The sequence below is a fragment of the Mus musculus genome, chromosome 2 (assembly GCF_000001635.26).
Source record: "Mus musculus strain C57BL/6J chromosome 2, GRCm38.p6 C57BL/6J".
NCBI classification, from domain to species: Eukaryota; Metazoa; Chordata; class Mammalia; order Rodentia; family Muridae; genus Mus; species Mus musculus.
Window position 1 is genome coordinate 121,952,691 of NC_000068.7, and position 25,127 is coordinate 121,977,817.

At 40.6% G+C, this 25,127-nt stretch overlaps 2 protein-coding genes across 9 annotated transcripts in view; one reads left to right on the forward strand and one right to left on the reverse strand.

Annotated features, from left to right (window-relative positions):
• Positions 1–1,080: 1,080 nt before the first annotated feature.
• On the reverse strand, positions 1,081–3,402 carry Mageb3 (melanoma antigen, family B, 3). Its single transcript, NM_008545.2, has one exon. It carries the CDS (start codon positions 2,527–2,529, stop codon positions 1,537–1,539), a length of 993 nt encoding a protein of 330 aa, NP_032571.2. The 5' UTR covers positions 2,530–3,402; the 3' UTR covers positions 1,081–1,536.
• The window catches only part of Ctdspl2 (CTD (carboxy-terminal domain, RNA polymerase II, polypeptide A) small phosphatase like 2), a 59,929-nt gene continuing 37,509 nt past the window's right edge, over positions 2,708–25,127 (forward strand). For 5 of the 8 annotated variants that reach the window (XR_001783138.2, XR_003953663.1, XR_003953664.1 and 2 more), the window contains exons 1-3: positions 2,708–3,927; positions 16,380–16,589; positions 24,641–24,779. Coding sequence is in view for 4 of the 8 variants with exons in the window: in XM_017319053.2 (XP_017174542.1) it covers positions 16,404–16,589; positions 24,641–24,779 (325 nt within the window). In the remaining 4 variants the exon portion in view is untranslated. The remainder of the gene's footprint in view (positions 3,928–16,379; positions 16,590–24,640; positions 24,780–25,127) is intronic. The other 3 variants (NM_212450.4, NM_001290991.1, NM_001290992.1) reach the window with 2 other exon arrangements.

Here is a 25,127-nt window from a genome sequence, read left to right on the forward strand (position 1 = left end):
AAGTGAAATTCATATTTAGACTTAATTCACTTTGCTAATGAGGGTGTGGAGGTAGTAGAAGTAGCCCAGAGAATAAAGAAGTGATTAGGTGAACAGCACACATTTAGTCTTCTTTGGTGGAAATGGGTTTTGAGGGTAATCCAGCACTTGGAAGGTGAGGCTGGAGGCAGTCTTGTATTTGTAGTGAGTTTGAGGCCAGTCTTGGAAACAAAACATTGCCTCAAACCAAAAAAACACCCCCTTCCAAAACCCCAAAACAGAACCAAAAAAAAAAAAAAAAAACACTGAAAAAGGAGAAAGTTCATAAATTGCAAAAACATTTTGTAATTTCTGGGTTTACTTCTATAACTTTCCATTATACGCACTAGATAACTTTTTATTTTCAGTTAGCCTTTCAGAAACCTATGATTATATGGACTCTCAATTTGTTCTGTGCTCGGTATACCATCGGCTCTCATTGTTTTATTCCAAGATTTCTTTACCCTTTCTTTTTGTCTTTTCTTTTGGAGCCAGGTTCTTGTTGCACAGCCTAGGCTGTTTGGAACGTTTCAATCCCCTGCCTCGGTAATCCTGAGCCTTATGATCACCATGCCCAGTCTGAAACCAATTTTGTGCTGGTAAGATTTAAATGGCAAAAGGACTCAGCTCTGACAGGATCTTGACAACCCACCTGCACCACATTTGAAGGAGAAACAATATTTACAAGAGCACTCTACGCTTCTACGTCTACCTTTCTGCCTCACCTGCTATTATCTGGCCATCCCCCCTCCCTCTTTTTCTACAGATAGTGGCTCAACATGATTCTGTCTTGGGATTTTCCTTTGTTTCCTTTTTGTAAGAACACTTTTACAAAATCAACTCCCCATCTATGTCTCACTTAGGGAAGTCTTATGAAAACTCCCCAGACCCCGTCGCTGGCATAATCACATGCTATCCTACTACGCGTATTACTTCACGTCTATAATGCAGTCTTACCCCTGTCTTCTTTGGTGGAGTGTCAACTGGGAACGCAGTGGCTATTTTTCCTAATTCAGTTATATCCTTTTAAAAACGGCACGTTTTCAATCAGCATTTTTTTTTGAGTAAAGTCATCAAATCCAACTTTATTTCACTTAGCATTATACAAAAAAGAAAAAAGTATACAGCAATCACACTCATAAAATTTTCAAAACTAACAATATAAACTTTCCCACTTCACTGTTGTTTCACCACTGTATGATATCACATTGCCATGACAATCCCTTCTCCAATGCAATGTTACACAATGTTTTAGTAAAAACTAATGTTTTCCAGTTTGTTGCAAATAACAAAACAAGTCCTAACCTGACAAGTGACAGTTACTTCTGTATGCAGTTAACAAAAAGCATGGCACAAAGCACTGTTTAGTTAAACAAACATTAGAAAAGTAACAAAAATAGCCTCCATTCTACTAATGTATAACAGGCCAAGAATGGATGCATGCTGGTTCTGGTAGGCTATGAACTCTCTACTGATTAGGACCCTGACTGTTTTTCAAACACAACAGAACAGACTCAACTACACATTAGAGGACTTTTGGGATGGGGCCTTGGAATGAACACCCTTGCCTTGAACTCTACTTCTTGGCACCCCTCCTGCCTGATCTCTAAGAGCCAACTGGTAGAGATTAGGGAAGGCACTAGGGACTGTGCCATTGACTTTAGCTAAAACTTTCAGGACTTTCATCTTGGTTGTTTCAGCATGGGCTCTGGGTCCCCACAGGAACTCATAGCTTGGGGGATCACTGCCAGGTACCTGGCGGTACTCCAGGTAATTTTCCTGCACTACATCTCTTATAAACTCCTCAGGCTCGCCAAAGATCAAGTGCTTCTTCCCAGCATATACCCCCACTCCATGCAGAAATTGCCAGACCTCTTGCTCAGTGGCACGGTTACCCTTCATGAAGATCACACCTAGGACAGACATTAGGAGACCTGTCCTAGGCAACCCCCAGTTACTACTCAAACTTCCCTCAGTGGAAAGACCCAGTTTGCCCACCAGCAAATAGGAATGAGTGCTGGGATCAATTTCCTTCAACTCAAGACCAAAGACCAATTCTAGGCGTGCAGAAGTTCTCCTGAGGATCTCAGGGAATTGCTCCTTATACTTCTTGTTAACTACTGCCAGCATTTCACTTCTTGTAACTGCTTCTTTCATCTTAAATTTATCTAGCAGGAATTCTATCAGCACACTAGCCTTCCTCATGATAGGATCTTTCAGTGTGTGCTGAATGGAAGTCCCTGCCTGGGTGCCATCTGAACTTTTTGTATCAGGCAGGACAGTAGCATTTCTACCACCTATACCAGAGCCTGTGCAGGATACACCTGCACCAAAAGATCCAGGGTTTTTCACACCCTGAGGAGCAGAACCACCAGGGAAGCTGGACCCAGCACTCAGGTCAACAGGAGAAGACCCTGCTTCCTCTGCAGTGGGCTGAACTACTTGAACCTCCCTGCGTGACTGCTGTCGTTTAGCACGGGAGCGGCTCTTACTCTTTTGACCCCTAGGCATGTTGACTGTGCTCAGGACTGAAGTAGAAGAGCTGACAGGCAGGAATCAGGACTTCCGAACTCGTGGATCAAGCTCTTTTCTGCAAACCCTAGGATTGTTCTCTTCAGACTGGCGTCCAAGCCTCTCCTGTCTCAATCAGCATTTCTTATAGAATAATGAGATCAGCTTGGAATTTCAGTCAAAAGTGCTATCTAGACCAGTGTTTCTCAACTTGTGGGTTGCAACCCTTAAGAGGTCAAACCACAGGTTGAATAAGATCATGGGAAAACATATTTGCATTCCGATTCATGACACTAGCAAAATTACAGCCATGAAGTAACAACAAAGATAATTTTATGGTTGGTGGGGTCATCATACATGAGGAACTCTATTAAAAGCGTTTCAGCATCAAGAAGATTAAGAATCATCCAGATTCTAGATGGAGCCCACAGTCGTGTGTGAAAACCCATTTGAAAGACTCGAGTTTTAAGCGTACAGGATCACTGCCCACATCGCGAGGAAGGGAAGGGTTAAGAGTCTCCTTCATAGGTCCAAGGGCAACAGGGGCTCCCGCTAGCAAAGTGACCTAGGAAGAGAACCTCGGGGACACTCCGCGAACCTCCGAAAGCACCGGGACCAGGCTGGGTCTGGCCATCGGGAGCGCAAGGCACTGGCTCCCGCTCCAGCGCGCCAAGCCGTTAGCACCGCCCCTTCCCGCCGGCTCCACCCACCGCCGCCTAGTCGCTAACCCTGGCCGCTGGGTGCGCGGCGCGTTCTTAAACCCCGCCTCCCAGGCCAGGGCGCGCTCTCCTTGTCGCCCGGCTCTAGGCGGTTCCGTTAGCGGCGGGAGGGAAAACCGCCCCCGGCGTCCCCGCCTCCGCTGCTAACGCTTTCCTCCCTACTCCCCCTGCGACCACCCCGCAGCCCGCTACGGAGGCCCCCGAAGTACAAACGTCCCCCACGCTCCGAGCCCCATCGGAGGCTGAGTCCAGTCTAACTCCTCGGGCCCTAAGCTCATTTTTTTTTCATTGTTTTTTGTTGTTGTTGTTTCTTGTTTTTCTTTTGGTCAGGAATTCGCTCTGGTGAGTTCCCTAAGGCGGCAGAAACTTCAGCCTCTTCACGGTAGTAAAAGTTGGTTTCCCCTCCCCCGCTGCCGCCCAGGCCTCCCGCATTCCTTCCCTCCCGCCTCTCCGGATCGGGGCGGGCGGGGGAGGAGGGAGCCAGAGCGCCTGCGCAGGGAGGCCGCTTTCCATCCGGGTCCCTGTCCGTGCGGTGCAGCAGGTCGGTAGGCGGGAAATGGCGACTGGCTGAAGGAGCTGGTTCTGTTGCTGCTGAGGGATAAGCGGGAAAGACACCACCTATTGCGCAGTCGGGACCATCGCCGGAGCCCGAAGACACTTTTCTGTCGTCACAGTGAAGGTAATTCCCTTGGTCCAGACGCTGCCGTTGCTCCGAAGCTCAGTCCTCTCTCAGGGCCGTCTGCCGGGATCTCCTCCCCTTCTCTAGCCGAGCCCTCAGCGGTTCCAGCAACGTCCGTAGGCATGCACTGTTGGCGCCTTGTACGTCCACTGTCGTGGAAGCTGCTCTGGCTTGGACTTTCCCCAGGGAACGGCCAGGGAGCTCACTTCCCGCCAGCTTCAGCTCTTAGGCTGCGGCCTGTGTTGTGATTTCTGGGGTTAGATTTCACTTTGCTACCCACCCCCAACCCCATCTCACGTTCCCAGTCTCTGACCCCGTGGACCCGATAGCTAATTAAGTTAGATTGCCTTTTCGAACCTTCTTGTGGGCCCACGTAATGTTTTTGGTATTTCATTCTTGTAGGGTGCATTAGGGGGGCGTTGCTCTCTCTACTTGAGCTCTTACAGACATCCTTTGAGAATCTGGAAAGAGGTTCTTGGAGCTTCTGTCGTTTTCTGTACTGCTAAAATGTTGAGTTGACATTACTACTTTTTAAAGTCAAGTGTGGTAGTAAAAACCAGCGTGTGTAGGAGGCCTCTGATTTCCGTAGTGGTTAGTTAAGGGTGAATCTTAATTCTATTTAGCATGTTGTTTACGTTGGGTAAGTCCGTATGAGTTTACCTTTGCGTTCTTGACCAGGATTCTGTGATAAATAATTGCATAAATAAATAGTGTTTATTTACTTCTCGCCCTAGTGGTAGCTGGATGTGTGAATGACGTTAGGCACTCTCAGAGTACCTCGGAGAAACCTACTGAGATACTGCCAGGAAACTACCCTAAGCTCCTGACATGAGTATTCTTAGATGCTACTCCAAGGCAAGGCAGGGAGTGTTATCTTTCTCATGCTACTAAGACAATACCAAGATTACGGTTACATCCATATACAAATTAGTGCCTTGAAATGATAGGCTTATCTACATGTTTTAGATTGTAGATTGCCTGTTACTTTGATTCATGAAATGCCAAGCTACACATTTGTGTTTGTGGTCCAGCAATTATCTCTATAAAAGCAGTGACATGGCATGTGGAAGCTAGTTTTTACTGGCTTTTGTTTTGATTTTTCTTTTTTTAATAGAGTTTCTCAATTTTTTTTCAATGGTTTGGTCATGTCGAGTTTGGGGCATTATAGGTGTTTTCTCCCCTGGAATAAAACGGAAGATTAAAACATGGCTTATATTACATATTAGTTAATGTTTCTCACTCAGTAGCCTTCTGCTTCATAGGTGCAGCCTAAAGTACTTCACTTGCTGTTCACATGTTAGGATTAAATTTCAGTAATAAGCAGGCACATGCAAACATTATAGTTTTTATTTGAAAGACTTAGCCCAAGGTCATAAAGAAAGTCAAGGTAAACATAGCTCTTATATGAAGTAGATTTAGGAGTGACCTGGGCCTCACTGCTCTTTCCTCACTGCTGCTTGATTTCGGGGTTTGGGGAGTGAAAGTTTAGACAGCCTGAGTCCTTGTTGAGTCATTTCATTTTAAAATGGGACCAATTATGTTACTCAGAAGAATTGGGATAAATTATGTCTGGTGCAGGCTTTCTCTGTGTTTTAACAATGTTTTAGGGGTAGGTTTTTTGATAAAATTTAGTTTATAGGTAGCAGAATCAGTATTGTACTACATTCAACTAGACCCTATATTCTTTTTTTGTTTAATTTTTGTTTTGTGAGACATGATTTTGTGTGTGTGTGTGTGTCACAGCTCTGTACTGGAACTCACTTTGTAGATCAAGGTGGCCTTGAACTCACAGAAATCCAACCTGCCTCTATCTCCAGAGGCCTGGGATTAAAGGCAAGCGCCACCACAGCCAGGCCAGTCCCTATATTCCTAATAGTCTCCTATGCATGATTTGAAAGGATGTGAAAACTGCCAAGTGCTATCTAGTCTTTTTCTCATGTGTGCTATAGTTGTATTGCAATAATAGGATTGTGTAGGAATACTAAATAGGATAGGTATATTTTAGAACATTCAGTTGTGCATAGTGCTGGTGCCTTACAGACATTTCATTTGAACTAGTGGTGCTATTTTTCCCCTGCTGTTAGAAAATTGATGATTGGGGGCTGGTGAGATGGCTCAGTGGGTAAGAGCACCCGACTGCTCTTCCGAAGGTCCAGAGTTCAAATCCCAGCAACCACATGGTGGCTCACAACCATCCGTAACAAGATCTGACTCCCTCTTCTGGTGTGTCTGAAGATAGCTACAGTGTACTTACTTTAATAATAAATAAAATCTTTAAAAAAAAAAAAGAAAATTGATGATTGATAAAGTTTTATCTTTTCCAGATTAATCTAGCCTATTCCAAGGTTGTATTTGATCAGATGGTTTCTTTGTAGGATGATTTGAGCAAAATCTGTCTGGATATGTAGTGCAGTGGTAAAGTGCTTGCCTGGCATTCAGGAAACCCTGGGTTGCTAAATCCCCATCGCCAGATGAGCTGGTTCTGGTGGTTCCTGCTGTAACTTACCTCAGGGAGGTGGAAGCAGAGAATCAGAAGTTCATCCACATCCCAGCTATAGTACACATTCGAGGCCAGCTTGGGCTACAGGAGGCCCTGCCTCTACAAGAAACTTGAACTTGCTCAGAAAGGATATACTGGACAGGCTTGTAACTAACTGCAGAATCAATTGCTGATTGATAAAGTAGTATTATGCTAACTTAATAATAATAATTCGCTATGCTTTTGATTGATAAATCAAAAATATATAAAGAATATAGTGGTTTGCCAGAATTTGAAAAGGGGCAGCATCTCATTTTTTTGTATTTGTAATTTATCAAGTTTTTATGAAAATATAAGGGAAGAAGAAAGGTACTTTAAGTCATGTATCAAGTGTGTGAAGAGGACCTCATACATGGTGCACTCGCTCTTAAGTTGTTTTTACTAGTTAGATTAAAGTTGCCAAACCATTTTACACTGGATTGGCTACAGGAAGTCATTTGTGCTACATTGAAAATGAAGTTGCTTATTTATATACTTGTTTGTTTTTTAGTGAGACAGGGTCTGGCTATATAGCCCAAGCTTACTCAAACTCCAGATCCTTCTGCCTCAGCCAGGAGTGCTGGGATAAAAGGTGAGTGCCACTACATCCCAGAATTAGGCTATTTAACAGGCATGGAACTTGCTAGAAGGAGCAATTTTGACTTCAGTTCTTGTTCACTTTTCTGACATCTTTATGCCCTAACCTAAGCTAGATGTATCCACTAATGTTTGTATGAGTATATATGCTTTTTCTTCCTTAAGAAAAAGTGCTGCTGCTATATAGCCCTTGCCAGCCTGAAACTTGCTATATACACTAAGCTGGCCTTGAACTCACAGAGATCCTCTTGTCTCTGCCTTCTAAGTCCTGGGATTAAAGGAGTAAGTACATCACGACAGCTATTCAATACATCCATTTTAAATTTAAACTGTATTAAAATTATTATTGAACCTACCCATAGGTAGACCTAGGTGGTTGAGATTTTCTTGAGAAATGTCTTGTTCGACTTCATTTATATATACCAAGTCTTGTGGAATTCTCTCTGAAATGCAGTGCTTAAAATTATAAATTCAGCTGGGCAGTGATGGCACACGCCTTTAATCTCAGCACTCGGGAGGCAGAGGCAGGTGGATTTCTGAGTTCGAGGCCAGCCTGGTCTACAGAGTGAGTTCCAGGACAGCCAGGGCTATACAGAGAAACCCTGTCTCAAAAACAAAGAGAAAGAAAAGAAAAATTTCAAATTCAGCTGGGTGTGGTGACAAGCATCTTCAGTTGCAGTTCTTGGGAGGAAGAGGCAGGTGGATTGATGTGAGTTTAAGGCCAGCCTAGACTATATAGCAGGTTCTAGGACAGCCAGGGATATATAAAGAGACCCTATGTAAAAACAAATTACAAATTCTTAGATAAAACATCGTTGTATTTTATTCATAAGTGTAGATTAGCTTGTTAAACTACACATAAGTGAGGGTGAGAGTTCAGAGACAGTGGAATTGAGGAAACGTAAATTTCCTTCTGTTTTTTTGTTTTTTGTTTTCTTTTGCTTTTGTTTTTTTTCCAGACAGGGTTTCTATGGCTGTCCTGGAACTTGCTCTGTAGACTAGGCTGGCCTCAAACTCAGAGATCCATCTGTTTCTGCTCCCCAAGTGCCGAGATTAAAGGTGTGTACTACTGCATTTTAAGGAAAGTTAAATTTTTATATGTTGGTTGTGATCAGGAGATAGATGGGATATAGGAGTGTTGGCTAGGTAAGACAAACGTGATGAAAGTAAAATTTATATAGTGAGAATCTTAGGCCTCCAGGGGCCCTTTGATAAGGAATGGTGAGATTTAAGGGTGGCTTCCAAGGTAAGACTTTATGGACAAATACTTTTTTATTTTGTTTGGTGACAGGGCAGGCAGGCTTTGAATCTTCCATGTAGCAGGGGCTGACCTTGAGGCCCCCCCCCATCCCTCTGCCTCCACCTCAAAAGTGCTTGGATCACAGGCATAAGTCACCATGTCCATCAACAAAATTTTGACATAAAATCATAGTAGAATAGTAGTCTAGGATCCCACATTTCATGATATGCATAGCTTTTCTATAATAGATTGAAAAAGAGAGAGATTGAACATTACTAACATGAGTAATAGTGCTTTGAGCTGGAGTTCCAACAAGTTAGGCTTTCATAATAGCTGCAATAATTGTAGGACAAGCACTTTTTAAAACAAACAAACATGAAACAGTATAGTAGAAAGTGGCACTTGAATACTTTAGAAATAATTAGGGTTAAACTTTAATAATAGCCATTTCTATAGGATCTCACTGTATCTCAGGCTGGCTTTAAACTATATAGATGTGCCCATTTATTTTTTTATTTTTATTAGGTAGTAGAGACGCCTTTTTATTTGAATTTCTTTAGTGACTTGGATAAGTAGGGGAGAGAAAATGGGCAAACTCAACAGTAGAGCATCCGTTTCAGTTTAGGTGTACTAGAGTGTAGATTACTTTTAGCTTTTTCTTTCATGGTTGTGTTAACGATTTTTAAGATAAGGTATGAGTTAGTTAATCATAGAATCTAGACTTAGTGGATAACAATTTTTTTTGTTTTTCCAAAATTCAGTTCATTGTTTTAAAACAGATTTTTTAAAAAATTAAAACAGTTTTACATTCATTTACTGTGTGTGTTGTGTGAACACCAAAGCTATAATTATTTTAAATACTGTGTGTGACTGAGTGTATGTATGAGTTGCTACATGCCACTGTGTACCTGTGGGGATCAGAAGACAACTTTCAGGAGCGCATTCTCTCCTTTCACCATGTTGGTTCACAGGCTCAAACTCAGGTGGTAAGTACACACCCTTACTCTCACCGACCCAAGCAATTCTTGAGGCAGACAGTTGCAATTGTAAATTGTCTTTGATTACCAGATTAATAGTCCAAGTATAGGACTGGCTTTATCTAGGGGGTTCCTTACAATACAGCAATTCACAATAATGGTACAAATATAAACTTAGTTGGAAATTTGTCACAGAGGTCTTCAGTGCACTAATTTCTACCAAACACAAGAAAGAAATGATGCCGGGAGTGGTGGTGCACACCTTTAATCCCAGCACTTGGGGGGAGGCAGAGGCAGGCGGATTTCTGAGTTTGAGGCCAGCCTGGTCTACAAAGTGAGTTCCAGGACAGCCATACAGAGAAACCTTGTCTTGAAAAACCAAAAGAAAAAGAAAAAGAAAAAAGAAAGAAATGATAAACTGCACATGAAGGTTTCTCAGAAAGTTATCAAGACTATATAATTTGTCCTCTTTCAAACAAATATGTTTGCTGAAAAAATCAGCATTACAGTGGCAAATTATACATTGAAGAAAAGAAGGGCAGCCAATAAAGCTGTAAAAAGATTTCAAATCAAGCTTTAAAGGCAAAAAAAGTCAAAGCCAGCCCAGATTGTCTATTATAAAGAATATTTGGGGAAATAAAAGGGCTAGAGGTGTAGATTCATGGCAAAGTAGTTCTTCGTGTACAGGGCCCTGTCTAGAGAGCATCCTGGAGAAAATGCTGTGCCAGTAAGATGGCTCGAACAGGTAGACCTGACAACCTCAGCGCAGTCCCCAAGTCCACATGGCACAGCATTATTGCATTTTACTACACATAAATTTTACCTTTTGGTAAAGTGCTGAGCCAGGCAAGAAGATCATGTGTAGCTCAGCACTGAAAGGGAGATCTCACCAAGTTTGAGATCAGCTTGGGCTACGCAGAGTGAGATTTTGTCTCAAAATACACATATACACATACATACTAAATTATTGTGAATTGCTGCATTGTAAGGAACCCCCTAGATAAAGTCAGTCCTATATTTGGACCCTTATTGTAATCTGGTAATCCAAGATGATTTACAATTTATAATTGCCTCAAAAATTGCTTGGGTCAGTGAGAGGGTGTGTGCTCTCCACCTGAGTTTGAGCCTATGAACCCACATGGTGGAGGGAGAGAAGGCACTCCTGAAAATTGTTTGCAGTGGCCTGAAGGCACTCATACGCACACTCAGTTACACACAAAATGATAAAGAAAATCTTAAAATAATTATAGCTTTGGTAGTAATTGGAAATGGCTGTGATAAAGAAAGGAAAGGAACTTTTTTTTTGCCCGTTTTGTAAGCAAACATTCTTACTGTACTGATGATTGTTCAGAGAGAGAATTTTCTCTTATCTGATCTGTTTGAAATAAATGAAAAACAAATTGGTTAAGTTCAGTAAAGAGCAAAGACTGAGTTGTAGAGTATCAGGTTCTTAAAGTGATGGATTAGATCACTGCCTTCAAGGGTTTTTAGTTCTTTGCAGTACTTCTGCATGCTTAGCAAGGGCTCAACTTCTGAGCTGCATCTCTTAGTCCTTGCCATGAGGACTTACTCTTGTCAAGTGTGATTGAATCTATTGAAGCAGATTATTTAGTGTTAATTTGGTAAGAGCTAAGTGAGAGAGGACCTCAGGGTTTACAAAAGTTTATGGGTGTGGAGGTGGATTTTATTGGTTATATGATACTTGGGCTGAGTTTTAAACAGTGAGGATAACTAGGTAATTAGTTGAAATAATAGTTGTGGTAAAAGCCGGGCGTGGTGGCACACGCCTTTAATCCCAGCACTTGGGAGGCAGAGGCAGGCGGATTTCTGAGTTCAAGGCCAGCCTGGTCTACAGAGTGAGTTCCAGGACAGCCAGGGCTATACAGAGAAACCCTGTCTCAAAAAAACCAAACCAAAACAAAACAAAAAAAAAGTTGTGGTAAAGAGGACAGAAACATAGGTAGAGAGCGCAGTGTGTCAGAGCTATGATTACTGCAGTACAGAGGATGACAGCAAATAACAGTGAAGAAAGACTGCACCTGGAAACCCTCTCTGGGGAATTAATGCAGGTGGATTGTTGGTGCTGACCGTGAGCTCCAGGTTCTGTAAGACCCAGTCTCAGCCAGGCAGAGAAAGACTGAGGAACATAACTGGTGTCCACCTTTGTCCTCCTCACAAGCTCATCAGCACACACGAACACCTACTCCATGTATTTGCAACACACTCTCTCTCCTTCTCTCTCCATATTATAGGGTGATGTATTTGCCAGTGATTTTTGAGTTTAGTTTTTATTGGAAAGAAGTTGATAAGAAACCTGGTAAGAGGAGTAGACAAGTGTGCAGATCAGAGGATGGTTTTAAAAGGAAAGACTGAAAAATTAATACTAGAGGTTAAAAACCGGAGTTTCATAGTTGATTATAGGGGGATAAGGCCAGTGTCACAACTAGGTGGTCGATGGAGTTTAGGGTTTTTTGGTTAGTTGATTACGTTGATGAATATAGGAGAAACAATAAAACAGGAAGAAGATATTTTGGGATGGAGTGAGAAAAATTAATTCAGTTTTGGGTAAGTTGAGTTTGAGGTGGTGAGCTTTAAGTCTGCAATTTTAGATAGTAGTCTAGAAAATCAAGCATTATTAATGTCGCAGTTTATGGTCAACCTTTGAAAGGCTCCTGCAGCAACAACACCTGTAACCTATTTACCTGTAACCTATTTACCTGGGCAGCAGGTAACTACAAAACAAATTTAAGTTGAAAAAAATAAATAAATGTTTTTTTTTTTTGTTTTTTTTTTGTTTTTTTTTTCCATTTTTTATTAGGTATTTAACTCATTTACATTTCCAATGCTATACCAAAAGTCCTCCATATCCACCCACCCCCACTCCCCTGCCCACCCACTCCCCCTTTTTGGCCCTGGTGTTCCCCTGTACTGGGGCATATAAAGTTTGCAAGTCCAATGGGCCTCTCTTTCCAGTGATGGCCGACTAGGCCATCTTTTGATATATATGCAGCTAGAGTCAAGAGCTCCGGGGTACTGGTTAGTTCATAATGTTGTTCCACCTATAGGGTTGCAGATCCCTTTAGCTCCTTGGCTACTTTCTCTAGCTCCTCCATTGGGAGCATAAATAAATGTTTTATGCTGTCTTTATGTCTCAAGTTCTTGGACTTAAAAGTACTATTTTCTTATTTTATCATTTTCGTTAGCTGGTACTAGATTTATTTTACTAAGCATGATCATTTCCCACTCTTCTGTTAAGGGGTGTGTGTGTGTGTGTTTTAAGTGTTATAAAGAGAAATTGTATAGCGGGCTGTAGAGATGGTTCAGGGTTTAGGTTGTTACTGCTCTTCTAGAATACCTCTGTTCCGTTCCAAGCACCCTCATTAGGCAGCTCACAAGGTGCCTGTAACTCAAGCCCCAGAGGCTCTGACATCATCGTTTCATACACATGAAGGCAGGCAAAATACATACACACATTTAATAAAAAGATCTTAAAAATATCTTGTGTTGATTGGTTTCTATAGTGAAGTGAACTGGGCCTTGTATTTTACATAGGGTTTTAACTACATACTCAATTTTAAATATGAGGTTAACCAGCCTATTTATCATTGTAAGGTTTTGTAATTTTTATTTCTTTTGAGACAAATTTTGCTATGTCTCAAACTGGCCCGGAAGTTCTAATCTTCCTATCTTGACCTTCTGAGGGCTGAGATTACAGGTATTTGTACACTATCCCTTGGTTGTGACTAATCTTTTGAGGAATTTGGCCATTTCATCTGAATTGGTTAATGTAAAGATGTTTGAAATTCTTCATAATTCTTTCTAAGTCTACACAGGCTCTGTTGTAATTTTCAAGTTTTCATTCCCAATATTGGTATTGTACCCCTCCCCTTATTCTTGCAGTAGCTTGTCAATTTACTGAGCTTTTCTTTAAAAAAAAAAAAAAAAAAAAGTCAGCTTCATTGATTTCCCCTCCATTTTACAGTTCTAGGACCTTATACTTGAGACAAATTTTGCTATGTCTCAGGCTGGCCTCCTACTCTTGACCTCCTGAGTGCTGGGATTACAGCTGTTTACCACACTGTCAGCTAGCTGTTTACCTGAGCTGAAACCCCACCCCCGTCTGAGTTTTTCCATCTTTGTGGAATTTCCTGACAGTTGCTTGTATTTGTTACTGGTGGTGGTGGTGGTGATGGTGGTGGTGTGTACACCTCTATATTGGGGGAGCATGACACAGTGTATGTGGAGGCCAGAGGACAACTTTATGGAGTCATTTCTTTCCTTCTACTTATATGTGGGCTCGGGCTTGAACTTAGGTTGCCAGACTTGTGTGGAAAGTGCTTTTACCCACCGAGTTTTGCTAACTCTTGGAGTATTTTACTGAATGCTGAATATTATGAACAGAAAGTAAACACTGGTATAATCTACTTGGAAAATTGGATTTTTGGAGCTGTGAATGAAGGTGTTTGGGTTAATCAGTTTTGCTGCAGAGGGTACCTTCTTCATGCATCACTGACTTAAATAAGTTTTCTTGTTGCTTTTGCTCAGAATCCTAGTTGGAATGTGGGGAAGTTTCTGCTTTCTGATCTGTTCTTGACTTTAGTTTATTCTCTCTGCCTCAGTGTAAGCACCTGGTGTGCAAAGCTGATGGCAGTTCAGAGCATCTTCTATCCTTCCCTGTTTAATGGTTTGGACTCTTGTTTCCCACAACTGAGGTTGCTCCAGCACCACAGATCTATAATGTATGCTCATGCTAGCCCATGTGCATCCAGTTTATTAATAATTTTAAGGACTGGAGAGATGGCTTAGTGGTCAAGAGCATTTGTTGCTCTTGCAAAGGACTTGGGTTTGGTTCCTTTACACCCATAGAGCGACTCATAATCACCCATAACTCCAGTTCTGGGGGACCCAGACTTCTCTTCTGACCAGGCATGCACTTGGTACATATACAGTACATAAAGGCAAAACACTTGTACACATAAAATAAATAAATCTAAAGAAAAATTAAAACCCTAAATAATTTTATATATTTCTAATTAAAAAAACAGTTTAAATTTATTTAAAAACTTGCAAATAAAAGATTAATTCTGATGTCTGAATAAAACAATTTTAGATTTTTCTCATGTTTTTGTTTTTTGTTTTTTTGTTTTTTTGTTTTTTTTCGAGACAGGGTTCTCTGTATAGCCCTGGCTGTCCTGGAACTCACTTTGTAGACCAGGCTGGCCTCAAAGTCAGAAATCCGCCTGCCTCTGCCTCCCGAGTGCTGGGATTAAAGGCGTGCGCCACCATACCCTCACTTTTTTTCTCACTTTTTTATGGCATAATTATTTCTTCATTTGTTCTAGAGAAGAACCCTTACTTGTTTCCTGTCTCTCCTAAGAAGGGCTTATCTTTTGTTGGATTTGAGATTGATTAGGTACTTCAGGTTCTTAGTGTTCTGTTGTTTTCAGGAAGGTCTTAATTCTTTGGTGATTCACCCAAGTTTTTTATTGTTGGTTTTGGGCTAGAGCAGCTTAATTATTATCAGCTTTCTGTAAGTGAGGCAGAACTCAGTAATAGCAGAATTGGCCATTTCCCTTTCTGGAACTACAGCTTTAAGTCCGACTTTTTTCCCCTTGCCTTCAAGTTGTCTTCTGATTTAGATCAAGGAAAGGGTTCAGGTTGGCCAGATTTATAGTAAAGAAAGAAAACAATGCCTCTTTTGGGCTTGCATGCATTTTCTTCTTAAGGACCTTAAAGTTGTGTGGTTCTGTAGAACAGTCTGGCCTCAGAGCTGCCTCTGTCTCCAGAGTGTTGGGGTTAAGAGATTGGCCACTTTGTCTGCTGCTGACATTTCTTTTTGAATTCAGTCAATTGTTGATCTCGGATGAGGGCCATTCTATATTCTGGATATCATTTGCTTTAGGCGAATAATTTGTACACATTTTCTTCATACGTGTGCATGACATGATATGCATATGGAGCTCAGAGGACAATTTAGGAGACTCATCTCCCACCATGTGGGTCCTGAAGATTGAACTCAGACTGTGTTTTTACTAATTGGCGCACCTTACTGGCCCTTGTACATAGGGTTCTTGGTATACAGATACTTTTAATTTTGATGTCTGATTTATTCTCTTTTGAGACAAGCTTTCATGTATCCCAGGCTGGCCTTCTGCTCACAGAGTTGTCTTCCTCTGCCTCCTGAGTAATGAGATTAAAGGTGTTAGAGTACAGTTAGGTCATTAGGCTTTGGGGGGAGGGGCAAGGGTTTGTTTGTTTGTTTTTTGTGTTTGGATTTTTCTGTGTAGTTATTTTATGGGCTAACTAGTCTCATAAGTGTGTTAATTTACAACGTTGTTTTCTTTTTTTTTCTAAAAATTTTTTTTGAATGTATGTTTTGTTTACATGTGTCTCAGCACCATGTTTGTGCTAATACTTAGGCCTGAAGAGGCCGTCACATCCCTTAGATGGAGTTCCAGATGGTTATGAGCCTCCATGTGAGTGATGGGAATTAAAACTCGGTTCTCTGGAAGAGCAATAAGTGCTTTTAGCTCTGAGCCAGCTCTCTGGCCATCCTTAAAATTTCTTTTTAAATATTTGTATTTGTGTATGTGTTACTGGAAGAAAGTGGGGCCTCTCATATGACCTAGCAGAGATCCACATCTCAGCCCATAAATCCAGTTTTATTATGTGTGGTGAGACTGAACTCTTATCAAAGTGATCAACCCTCTCTTGTTACTCTCACATGGTTATTGGTTTTTAGAATTGTGTTTGTGAAATTCATCAAGTGATGGGTTTTCCTCTTAAGGTCAAAAGGACAAAACCCTTACCCCAGGGCTTACCTAGCTTGTGGTCTCAGATGTGATTAACTGCTCAATAAATATTTGTACAGTAAATGAATGACTAAGTGTGATTTTGACATAGGTAGAGGTAGCACAGTTTTAGAAAGATCATGCACTGTGTTTGGCATTATTCAGTTTTCTAGGAGGCAATATCTCACATGTTGAAGTTATTTGGTAGATAACATATATAAAATAGAATGCCTTTCACTTACAAATATTAGTTTTTTATTTTAGTTCTCTTAGAGATCTGGACTCTTTTAAAGGAATAGATTAATAACTTGTGTTCATTTCTCCTGCAGGTTTACATGTGGCACCCGTAAAAGATGAAGCTGAGAACACGGAAGGCTTCTCAGCAGTCCAGTCCAATCCAGACACAGCGCACTGCCAGAGCAAAGAGGAAATACTCAGAGGTTGATGATAGCTTGCCTTCAGGAGGAGAAAAACCATCAAAGAATGAAACCGGCTTATTGTCTTCAATTAAAAAGTTCATTAAAGGAAGCACACCCAAGGTGATACTTTAACCTCACACCTATGTAAAACACATCATGCTTAGGTTGTTATATTAATAGAGCCCATTTTAAAGGATAATACACATTTTGGTTTTATTTTCAGGGGTATAACATGTGAGGTATTTAATGAAAGTCCAAAACAAACATAACATTGAACTAAAATCATTTAGCTTTCTGCCGTGGTTGTTGTTTTGGTTTTGTTTCTTGAGACAGGATCTCTCTGTGTGTTGTCTTGGCCGTCCTGGAACTAGCTCTGTAGACCAGCTGGCATTGAACTCTCAGAGATCCACCTGCCTCTGCTTCTAAGTGCGTTAGGGTTAAAGGTGTATGCTTCCACCTCCTGGTAGTTGTTTTGTGTTTTTGAGACAGGTTCTTGCTATATAGCCCAGGCTGGTCAAGTATTTGCTAACAAGTTAGCACAGGCTAACTTCCAGTCTTCCTGGCTTAACTTCTTGACAATTGGGGTTACAGGTGCATGCCATTGTACCAGTAGTCTTCTCTGGTTTTCAGCATGGTGTTATGGAAATCAGAAGAGGATTTTTTCATTGTTAATTTTTTTCATTGAGTTATTGAAGAAAGCATTTATTTAGTAGTGTAGTGCAGTGAGCAGTGGGTATAGTATAGCAACAATAGAATAACTACATGCAGCTGAAACAATATTAAAAGAAAGAATGTTTACATTGGTGTTATGGATTGTCATAAGTGATTTAGGAAGTCAGTTACTCTTCTGACCTTCAGGGAAATTGGAATTGGTGCCAAGTGCTTGGTCTCAAGACTTTTCAGACTACTACAAAGTGGAAAAGTAGTTTTAGAAATTTTCATGTATTCTGTAAATGTGCGTTGTTATTTCTGATGTTGACTTTTGGGTTTTTTTTTTTTTTTAAATTTATTTATTTATTATATGTAAGTACATTGTAGCTGTCTTCAGGCATTCCAGAAGAGGGTGTCAGATCTCGTTACGGATGGTTGTGAGCCACCATGTGGTTGCTGGGATTTGAACTCTGGACCTTCGGAAGAGCAGTCGGGTGCTCTAACCCACTGAGCCACCTCACCAGCCCAACTTTTGGTTTTTCAAGACAGGGTTTCTCTGCATAGCCCTGGCTGTCCTGGAACTCACTCTGTAGACCAGGCTGGCCTTGAACTCAGAAATCCGCCTGCCTCTGCCTCCCAAGTGCTGGGATTAAAGGCATGTGCCACCACTGCCAGGCAACAAATCTTTTTTAATTTAATTGTTTTTTGAGATTTGTATTTTATGTGTATGGGTGCTTTGCCTGTGTGTATGTGTGTGTGTGTATATATGTATATGTACATACATACATACACACACACACATACACACACACACACACACACACATACACACACACACACCCCACAGTATACCTATGGAGGTCAGAAGAGGCATTGGATGCCCTGGAATTGGAGTTATAGTTTTCAGCTACTATGTGGGTGCTGAAAATTGACCCAGCTCTTCTTTGGAAGAGCATTCACTGTTCTTAAACATAGCATGTCTTTGAAAGCCCCTTTCTCCAGTTATGATCTTATTTTAGAATAAAGCTTCAGCATATAAGTACTAGCTCCCTTCCTCATTTTTGTTTTTAGAGGTTTTTTTGAGTTACGGTCTCAGTATGTAGCTCTGACTGCCTGGAGCTCAGCTGTAGAGTAAGCTGCACTCTACAGAGACCCACCTGCCTCTGCATCCTGAGCTCTGGGTCTCACTATATAACCGTGGCTGGCATTCACAAGACATCTTCCAGTCTTGGGTGCTGGGACTAAAGGTTTATGCTGCCACTCTGAGCTCTCCTCCTCCATTGTTTACCTGTAACAAAGTACATGAAATTCTCAATCTGTTTCAAATCCATATTTTGGTCCAAAGATTCAATACTTCTCTGATTTCAAAATTTTAAAACTTAGCAAGAACACTCAGAAATTATTTTCATATAGCCTTTCTGCTTTTAGTTCAAAGAGATTTCTAATACTATATTAGAAGTAAAAGCTTCAGTTTTGAAATGAAATGTTGAAATATTTATATCACATTGAAAGCATATTTGTCAATCTCCTAATTATGATCTATAGAAAGAAAATTTTTTATATTATATATGCAAAATAAACCTGACTATAGATAAGACACACATTACTGAACATTGAGCCCAGGGCATCATGCAGTCTAGGTAAGCACTGTAACACAGTTATTCCCTCAGCCCCCATTTCTCCTTTTATTTTTTTAAAGACAAGTTCTCATGTCATAGCCCAAGCTCATCTGATACTCAAAGCAATCCTCCTGCTCCAACCTCCAGACTGCTGTGATTGTAAAGAACTACCATACCCAATTTTTAACTCTGAATATTGTAATGGACTGATTCTTTTCTTTTGTGTGTGTGTAATTTTTAAAAGATGATCATAAAACTTTAAATTGATTTTATGATGGATTTATGTCTCCTAATCTAGAAAAGCATTACTAGATTAATTTTGTTTGTTTTGCTTTGAAACAATCTCCAAAAGTTCTAGCTGGACTGGAACTTTATATAAACCAGGCTGACCTTAAACTCAGAGAGATCCACCTGTTTCTGCCTTCCAAGTGTTGAAATTCAAGGCATGCACTACCATGCATGGCATTGGATAGTAATACTGTAATCCTTAGAATGAAATAACCCATGATACCATAATAAATATTTTATTACACTTTATTTGTTTATTAATTGTATGCATATGTATATGTGTGGATGTATATGTGCTATAATACATGTGTGAAAGTCATAGGATAACTGTGAGAGTCAGTTCTCTTCTATCATGAGTCCCAAGGATCCAAGGCAGGTTGGCTGCAGGAACCTTTACCTGCTGAGGTATCTTACTGGTCCAGGAGTAATAAGCAGATAATCTTCTCTTTTTTTCTTTCTGTAACAGAGCCTCATGTAGCTTAGTTTCAACCCGGCCTCTGTGTATCAGAGGCTGACCATGAACTCCTGATTCTCCAGCCTCTACCTTCAGCTGCTGGGATTATCACCTGCCTTATGGGACACTGGGGATCAAAGCCAGGGCCTTGTTCATGCTAGATAAATACTGAGCCCCCAGTCACTTGTTGGTTTTTTTGAGACCATGCTTTAGCTTGGCTGAATTAGACTATACTATGTAAGCCAGGCTAGTCTTGAACTCTTAAGCAGTCTTTTTGATTCAGTCTCCAGAAGTGTGGGATTACAGGTATAGCTCACCACGCCAAGCTGAGTCAACAAATTAGTTAAGTAGAGATGGAAGAGTTCTCTCTCCTCATCTCCAACCACACATGGTTACTTCATGTTACAGAGATACCTCCCTTTGCATCAGCTTTTGTTTTGATTATGCCCTAAGTTCAGATTCATTACAAAATATTTATTTATCTTTATGCCTAAATTATGTTTTCTTTTATACTGTTCTTTTTTGTTTTTGTCTTTTTTGGTTTTTAGAGACAGGGTTTCTCTGTATAGCCCTGGCTGTCCTAGAACTCACTCTGTAGACCAGCCTGGCCTCGAACTCAGAAATCCACCTGCCTCTGCCTCCCGAGTGCTGGGATTAAAGGCGTGCGCCACCTCGCCCGGCCTTTTTTGCTTAATGTGTATATCAGGCTGACCTCAAACAGACAGTCTTCTGCTTTAGCCCCTCAAGTGCTGGTGGTTACAGGCCTGTCTACCAAGTCAGCCTTTCTGTTAACTGTGTTGTGTGAGGGATCTTGGGGGAAACAGAAGTACTGAACTTTGTTTTATTTCAAAACTTATTTTATGATTGTTTTTGAGTTTTTTTTTTTTTTTGGTAATTCAGTATATATTTTAGAATTAGTTTAGATTATTAAAAAGCTACCACTGCTATTTTAATAAATTTTGTACATCATTCACTTCATTGAATGTGTAGATTATTTACCAAGGATGGACATCTTAGTATGGAGTCTATCAATTCATAATGATGATAATTTGAGCCAGGAACAGTGTTGAGTACCTGTAGTCCCACTGCTTATAAGGCTGAGGTTGGAGGATGGCCTGGGAAATATGGTGAGACTTGTGTGTTTTCAGGAAATAAAAAAAAAAACGGAAGCATGGTGCTGCATTCTAATATTATCTAACCTGGGCTACATAGCAAGGCCTTATCTTAATAAAGAACAACACAGAAAAGACTTGGGTGATGAAGCTAGCCTCAGATACATAGCAAGCCAGCTTGGGCTACATGAGCCTGTTGTCTTCAGGAGGAAAAATAGAAGTATGTATAGTGGGTGATGTGTAAGTTTGTGTAATCCATGATACAGGAGGATTGTCACGAGTTCTAGACCCATACTTGGCTACAAAGTAAGTACCACGCTAGGTAGAGTTCAGTGGGAAAACTCACCAACTAACCAACTGCACAATTATAAGCAGAATTAAAAGTGCTCTGTTACTGAGTTACAGTCTAGCCCAGTGGAGTTAATCTTATTTTTTCTGAATAATAAGGAAGTCTTGCTCTATTTCTACCAATTCTTTTACTAGGTATTTGATGTTTCATAATGCTTTTTTTTTTTTTTTTTTTTTTTTTTTTGGGTTTTTCGAGACAGGGTTTCTCTGTATAGCCCTGGCTATCCTGGAACTCACTTTGTAGACCAGGCTGGCCTCGAACTCAGAGATTCACCTGCCTCTGCCTCCCGAGTGCTGGGATTAAAGGTGTGTGCCACCACGCCCGGTTTTTATAATGCTTTTAACTTTATTTTTAGTACTAACTTTGAGATAGGGTCTCACTGTATAGCTCTGACTGGCCAGGGACTTGCCATGTAGACTTGGGTGGTCTTGAACTCAGAGATTCACCTGCTTCTGTTTTTTTGAGTAATGTGAGTAAAGATGTACATCATGCTGCCCAGCAAATTCTTTTTATGTTTTTAAGATAGTCATGTAGTTACAGAATTCAAAATGTAGTCAGGGACGACCTTAAACTCCCGATCCTCTTGCCTCCCAGCTCCCAAGTCTGAAATTACAGGTGTGTGTTAATACTATGTCCAATGCCTTTTAGTATTCTAGAACGAATGTTTTATTCTTTATTTGTATGAATGTTTTATCTGCATGTTTTTCTGTACTACTTTCATGCAGTGCCTGCTAAATCTCATCTCCCTGGAACTGGAGTTAGTGATGGTTGTGAATCACCGTGTAGGTACTTGGAATTGGATGCTGGACCTCTGGAGAGCAACCAGTGCTCTTAACCACTGAGCCATCTGTCTAGCCACTTATAATTAATACAAATACTTTTAAAAACTCAACGGTGTAGTTGTTTGTTGCTAATACAAAATTCAGTTTATAGGGACTGGAAAGACAGCTGAATAGTTGAGAGCACATCATTTACCTTTATTGGGTACTGGGAATTGAACTCTGGTCATCAGGCTTAGCAGCAAGTATGTTTACTCTCTGAGCTACCTTGTCAGCCTGTTTTCTTTTTCTGTTTTGATGCAAAAAGGAAATTATAATTATTGCCATCTACAATACTAGGTTTTGTCTTTAAAATATAACAGGGTTGGAGATGGTTAGCAGTAAGAGCACTTGCTGGTTTTGGTTCCTACCATCCACATGGCAACTCACAACTGTCTTTAACTGTTGTTAAAGATAGTTTTTGGGTTTTTTGTTTGTTTGTTTTTTCTGCCTGCATGGATACTAGGCATACATGTCCAGACACACCTGTTATGTGCATGAAATAAAAATCAGTTTGGGGGATGGAGAGATGCTCAGTGGTTAAGAGCACTTATTGCTCTTGCAGAGAACCTCGGCTTGGTTCCTAGTATCCAAAACTCTTATCTATATATCCAAGGGATCTGACACCCTCTTGTGACCTCCTTAGGCTCCTGCATGCATATGATGCATTAAAACTCATGAAGGCCCACACACTTTTTATTTATTTATTGTTTGTTTGTTTGTTTTTATGTTTGTTTGTTTGTTTGTTTTTCCCGAGACAGGGTTTCTCTGTGTAGCCCTGGCTGTCCTGGAACTCACTTTGTAGACTAGGCTGGCCTCGAACTCAGAAATCCGCCTGCCTCTGCCTCCCGAGTGCTGGGATTAAAGGCGTGCGCCACCACGCCTGGCTCCTTTTATTTTAAAAGTTAAAATATTTATAGTCAGCCTTTAGGAAATTCATAGTGGTATATATTGTATTATATTTTGTGTATGTATGCCTATGTGGTGAGTGAGTACCACCAACCTACTCCCATACCAGTGTTCAGTGGACAGTTAGTTTTCTCTTTCCATCATATGGACTGTGGGGTTGAACTCTAGAACATCAGATTGGCTTGTTTCCGACTTTACCCGCCATGTCATCATAGTCATCATCATTACTGTTGTTTTATTTTGACTTTCTGTGTATGGGTACTTTACCTGCAAGTATGTCTGTGTGCCACTTGTGTACCTAGTGCCCGTGCAGGCCAGAAGAGGGTCTCAGATCCTCTGGAACTGGAGTTGCAGATGGTTGTGAGCTGTCATGTGGGTGCCTGGTCCTCTTTAAAAGCAGCCAGTTCTCTTAACCAATAAGCCCCTAATTACCGTAGGTTTTTAAAGAGTTACTTGTATTAATTTCCTTTATGTATATGCGTGTGAGTGTGCGTGTTTGTTATAGGTATATGGCATGCCTCCAGAGGATAGAGGAGGTGTCAGATCTTTCTCGAGTTGGATTTTTCAAGTGGTCATGAGCTGTCTGATATATGGGTGCTGGGAACCACAATCAGGTTCTTTGAAAGAGCAGCATATGCTCTTAACTGCTTAGTCATCTCTTCAGCCCCTTTGCTACTGTATTTTAAAAGTACCTCAAACTAGCTGATGAAATGGCTCAGTGTGTAGAGGTGCTTGCCACCAAGAGTCACTCCCAGTGCTGACCTTTGACCTCCAACCATACACATACTACCTACATGCACACATACACAATCATAAATTTTTTTAAAGTACCCAAAAGAAGAACAAAGTGAAGCAGTGAACCAAGGTAGATGAGAATATTGTGTATATAAATTAGGTATCACTTGTAATTTAAAAAATCTAATCTTTATCCAATGACTTTAGTTTGTCTTAACTAAACTAGAAACTATAATGTAGAGCATTATATAGTATTGCAGGAGATGACTCATGCAGTAATGACCCTGGAAATTTACAGATGAGAAAAGTAAGTCAGAGTAATGCTTGGAAGTATCTTTTATTATGTATATGAGTGTTTTACACACACACACACACACACACAGATATGTGTGTGTGTGTGTATGTGTCTGGTTCCTATGAAGGTCAGAAGGTGTTGGATCCACTGGAAATGGAGCTATATATTATATGGCTGTGAGCCAACATGTGGGTGCTGGGAATAGAAACTGGGTCCTCTCCAAGAGCAAAAACTGCTCCTCACTACTGAGTTATTCATCTTTCCAGCTCCCTTGGTAGTATATTTTCATCAGTCATACTTAAGGAGTAGTATAAACAGGCCATGTGCCCATACCTCAAGTAACACAATGAATAGAGTGCTAGGTATGGATTTGGGTGTTGCAGTTTTGGCAATCTGAATACCAGCAGATTCTGTGGGGTTTTCATTCTAGAGATCACAGAAAGGAGCTTTGTTGTTTAGAATAGTTTTTAAAATAAAGTTGGCTGAGCCGGTTGTGGTGGCACACGCCTTTAATCCTGGCACTTGGGAGGCAGAGGCAGGCAGATTTCTGAATTTGAGGCCAGCCTGGTCTACAAAGTGGGTTCCAGGACAGCCAGGGCTATACAGAGAAACCCTGTCTCGAAAAACCAAATAAATAAATAAATAAATAAATAAATAAATAAATAAATAAATAAATAAAATAAAGTTGGCTGAAAAGTCAGAGCATATTGTAAATTTCAGTTATTTCAGGAGCATGGGAAATTTAGGAGTCTTGAGAAATCTTGGATTATCATGTAGAGTAACTATATAAACACTTTAAAAACATTGTCAATCACTCTTCAATGTTAATTGCATTTTGTTTCTTCAGTATATGAAAAACAGGAGAAAGTATGTATTATTTCATTTAAAATGAGAAGCAGAACAATTATACTCAATGAATTTTTTTCCTATTATATCTTAAGGAAGAGAGAGAAAATCCTTCGAAGCGGAGTAGAATTGAACGTGATATAGATAATAATTTAATCACATCAACACCAAGAACCGGAGAAAAGCCTGACAAACAGTTGTCTCGAGTAAGACGGAAAAGTCCAGTCAATGGAGGTTTGTTTATGTTTTGATGCTATCTGTCCTTTGACTGCAAGCAGAAGGCCTCCTCACCTACTGTGGCCTTTGGGGGATACTGAGGGGGCCCCTACCACCTCAGAAGAGAAAGGAGGGGAGGATGGGGGAATGGGGCAAGGATTGTGGGAAGGAGTGACCAGAATGTAAAGTGAATAAGTAAAAAAGGTAAAAAAAAAATTTTTAAAACCTGCTTTAAGGTTGGTCATGGCAGGTCAGTGCCTGCATTCAAGAGGCAAAGGACAGAGAGTTCAAGGCCAGGCAACAAATCAAGATCCTATCTCAAAAAACTACAACAAAACATTTGGAGCTACTTTTCTCTTGTTTTTA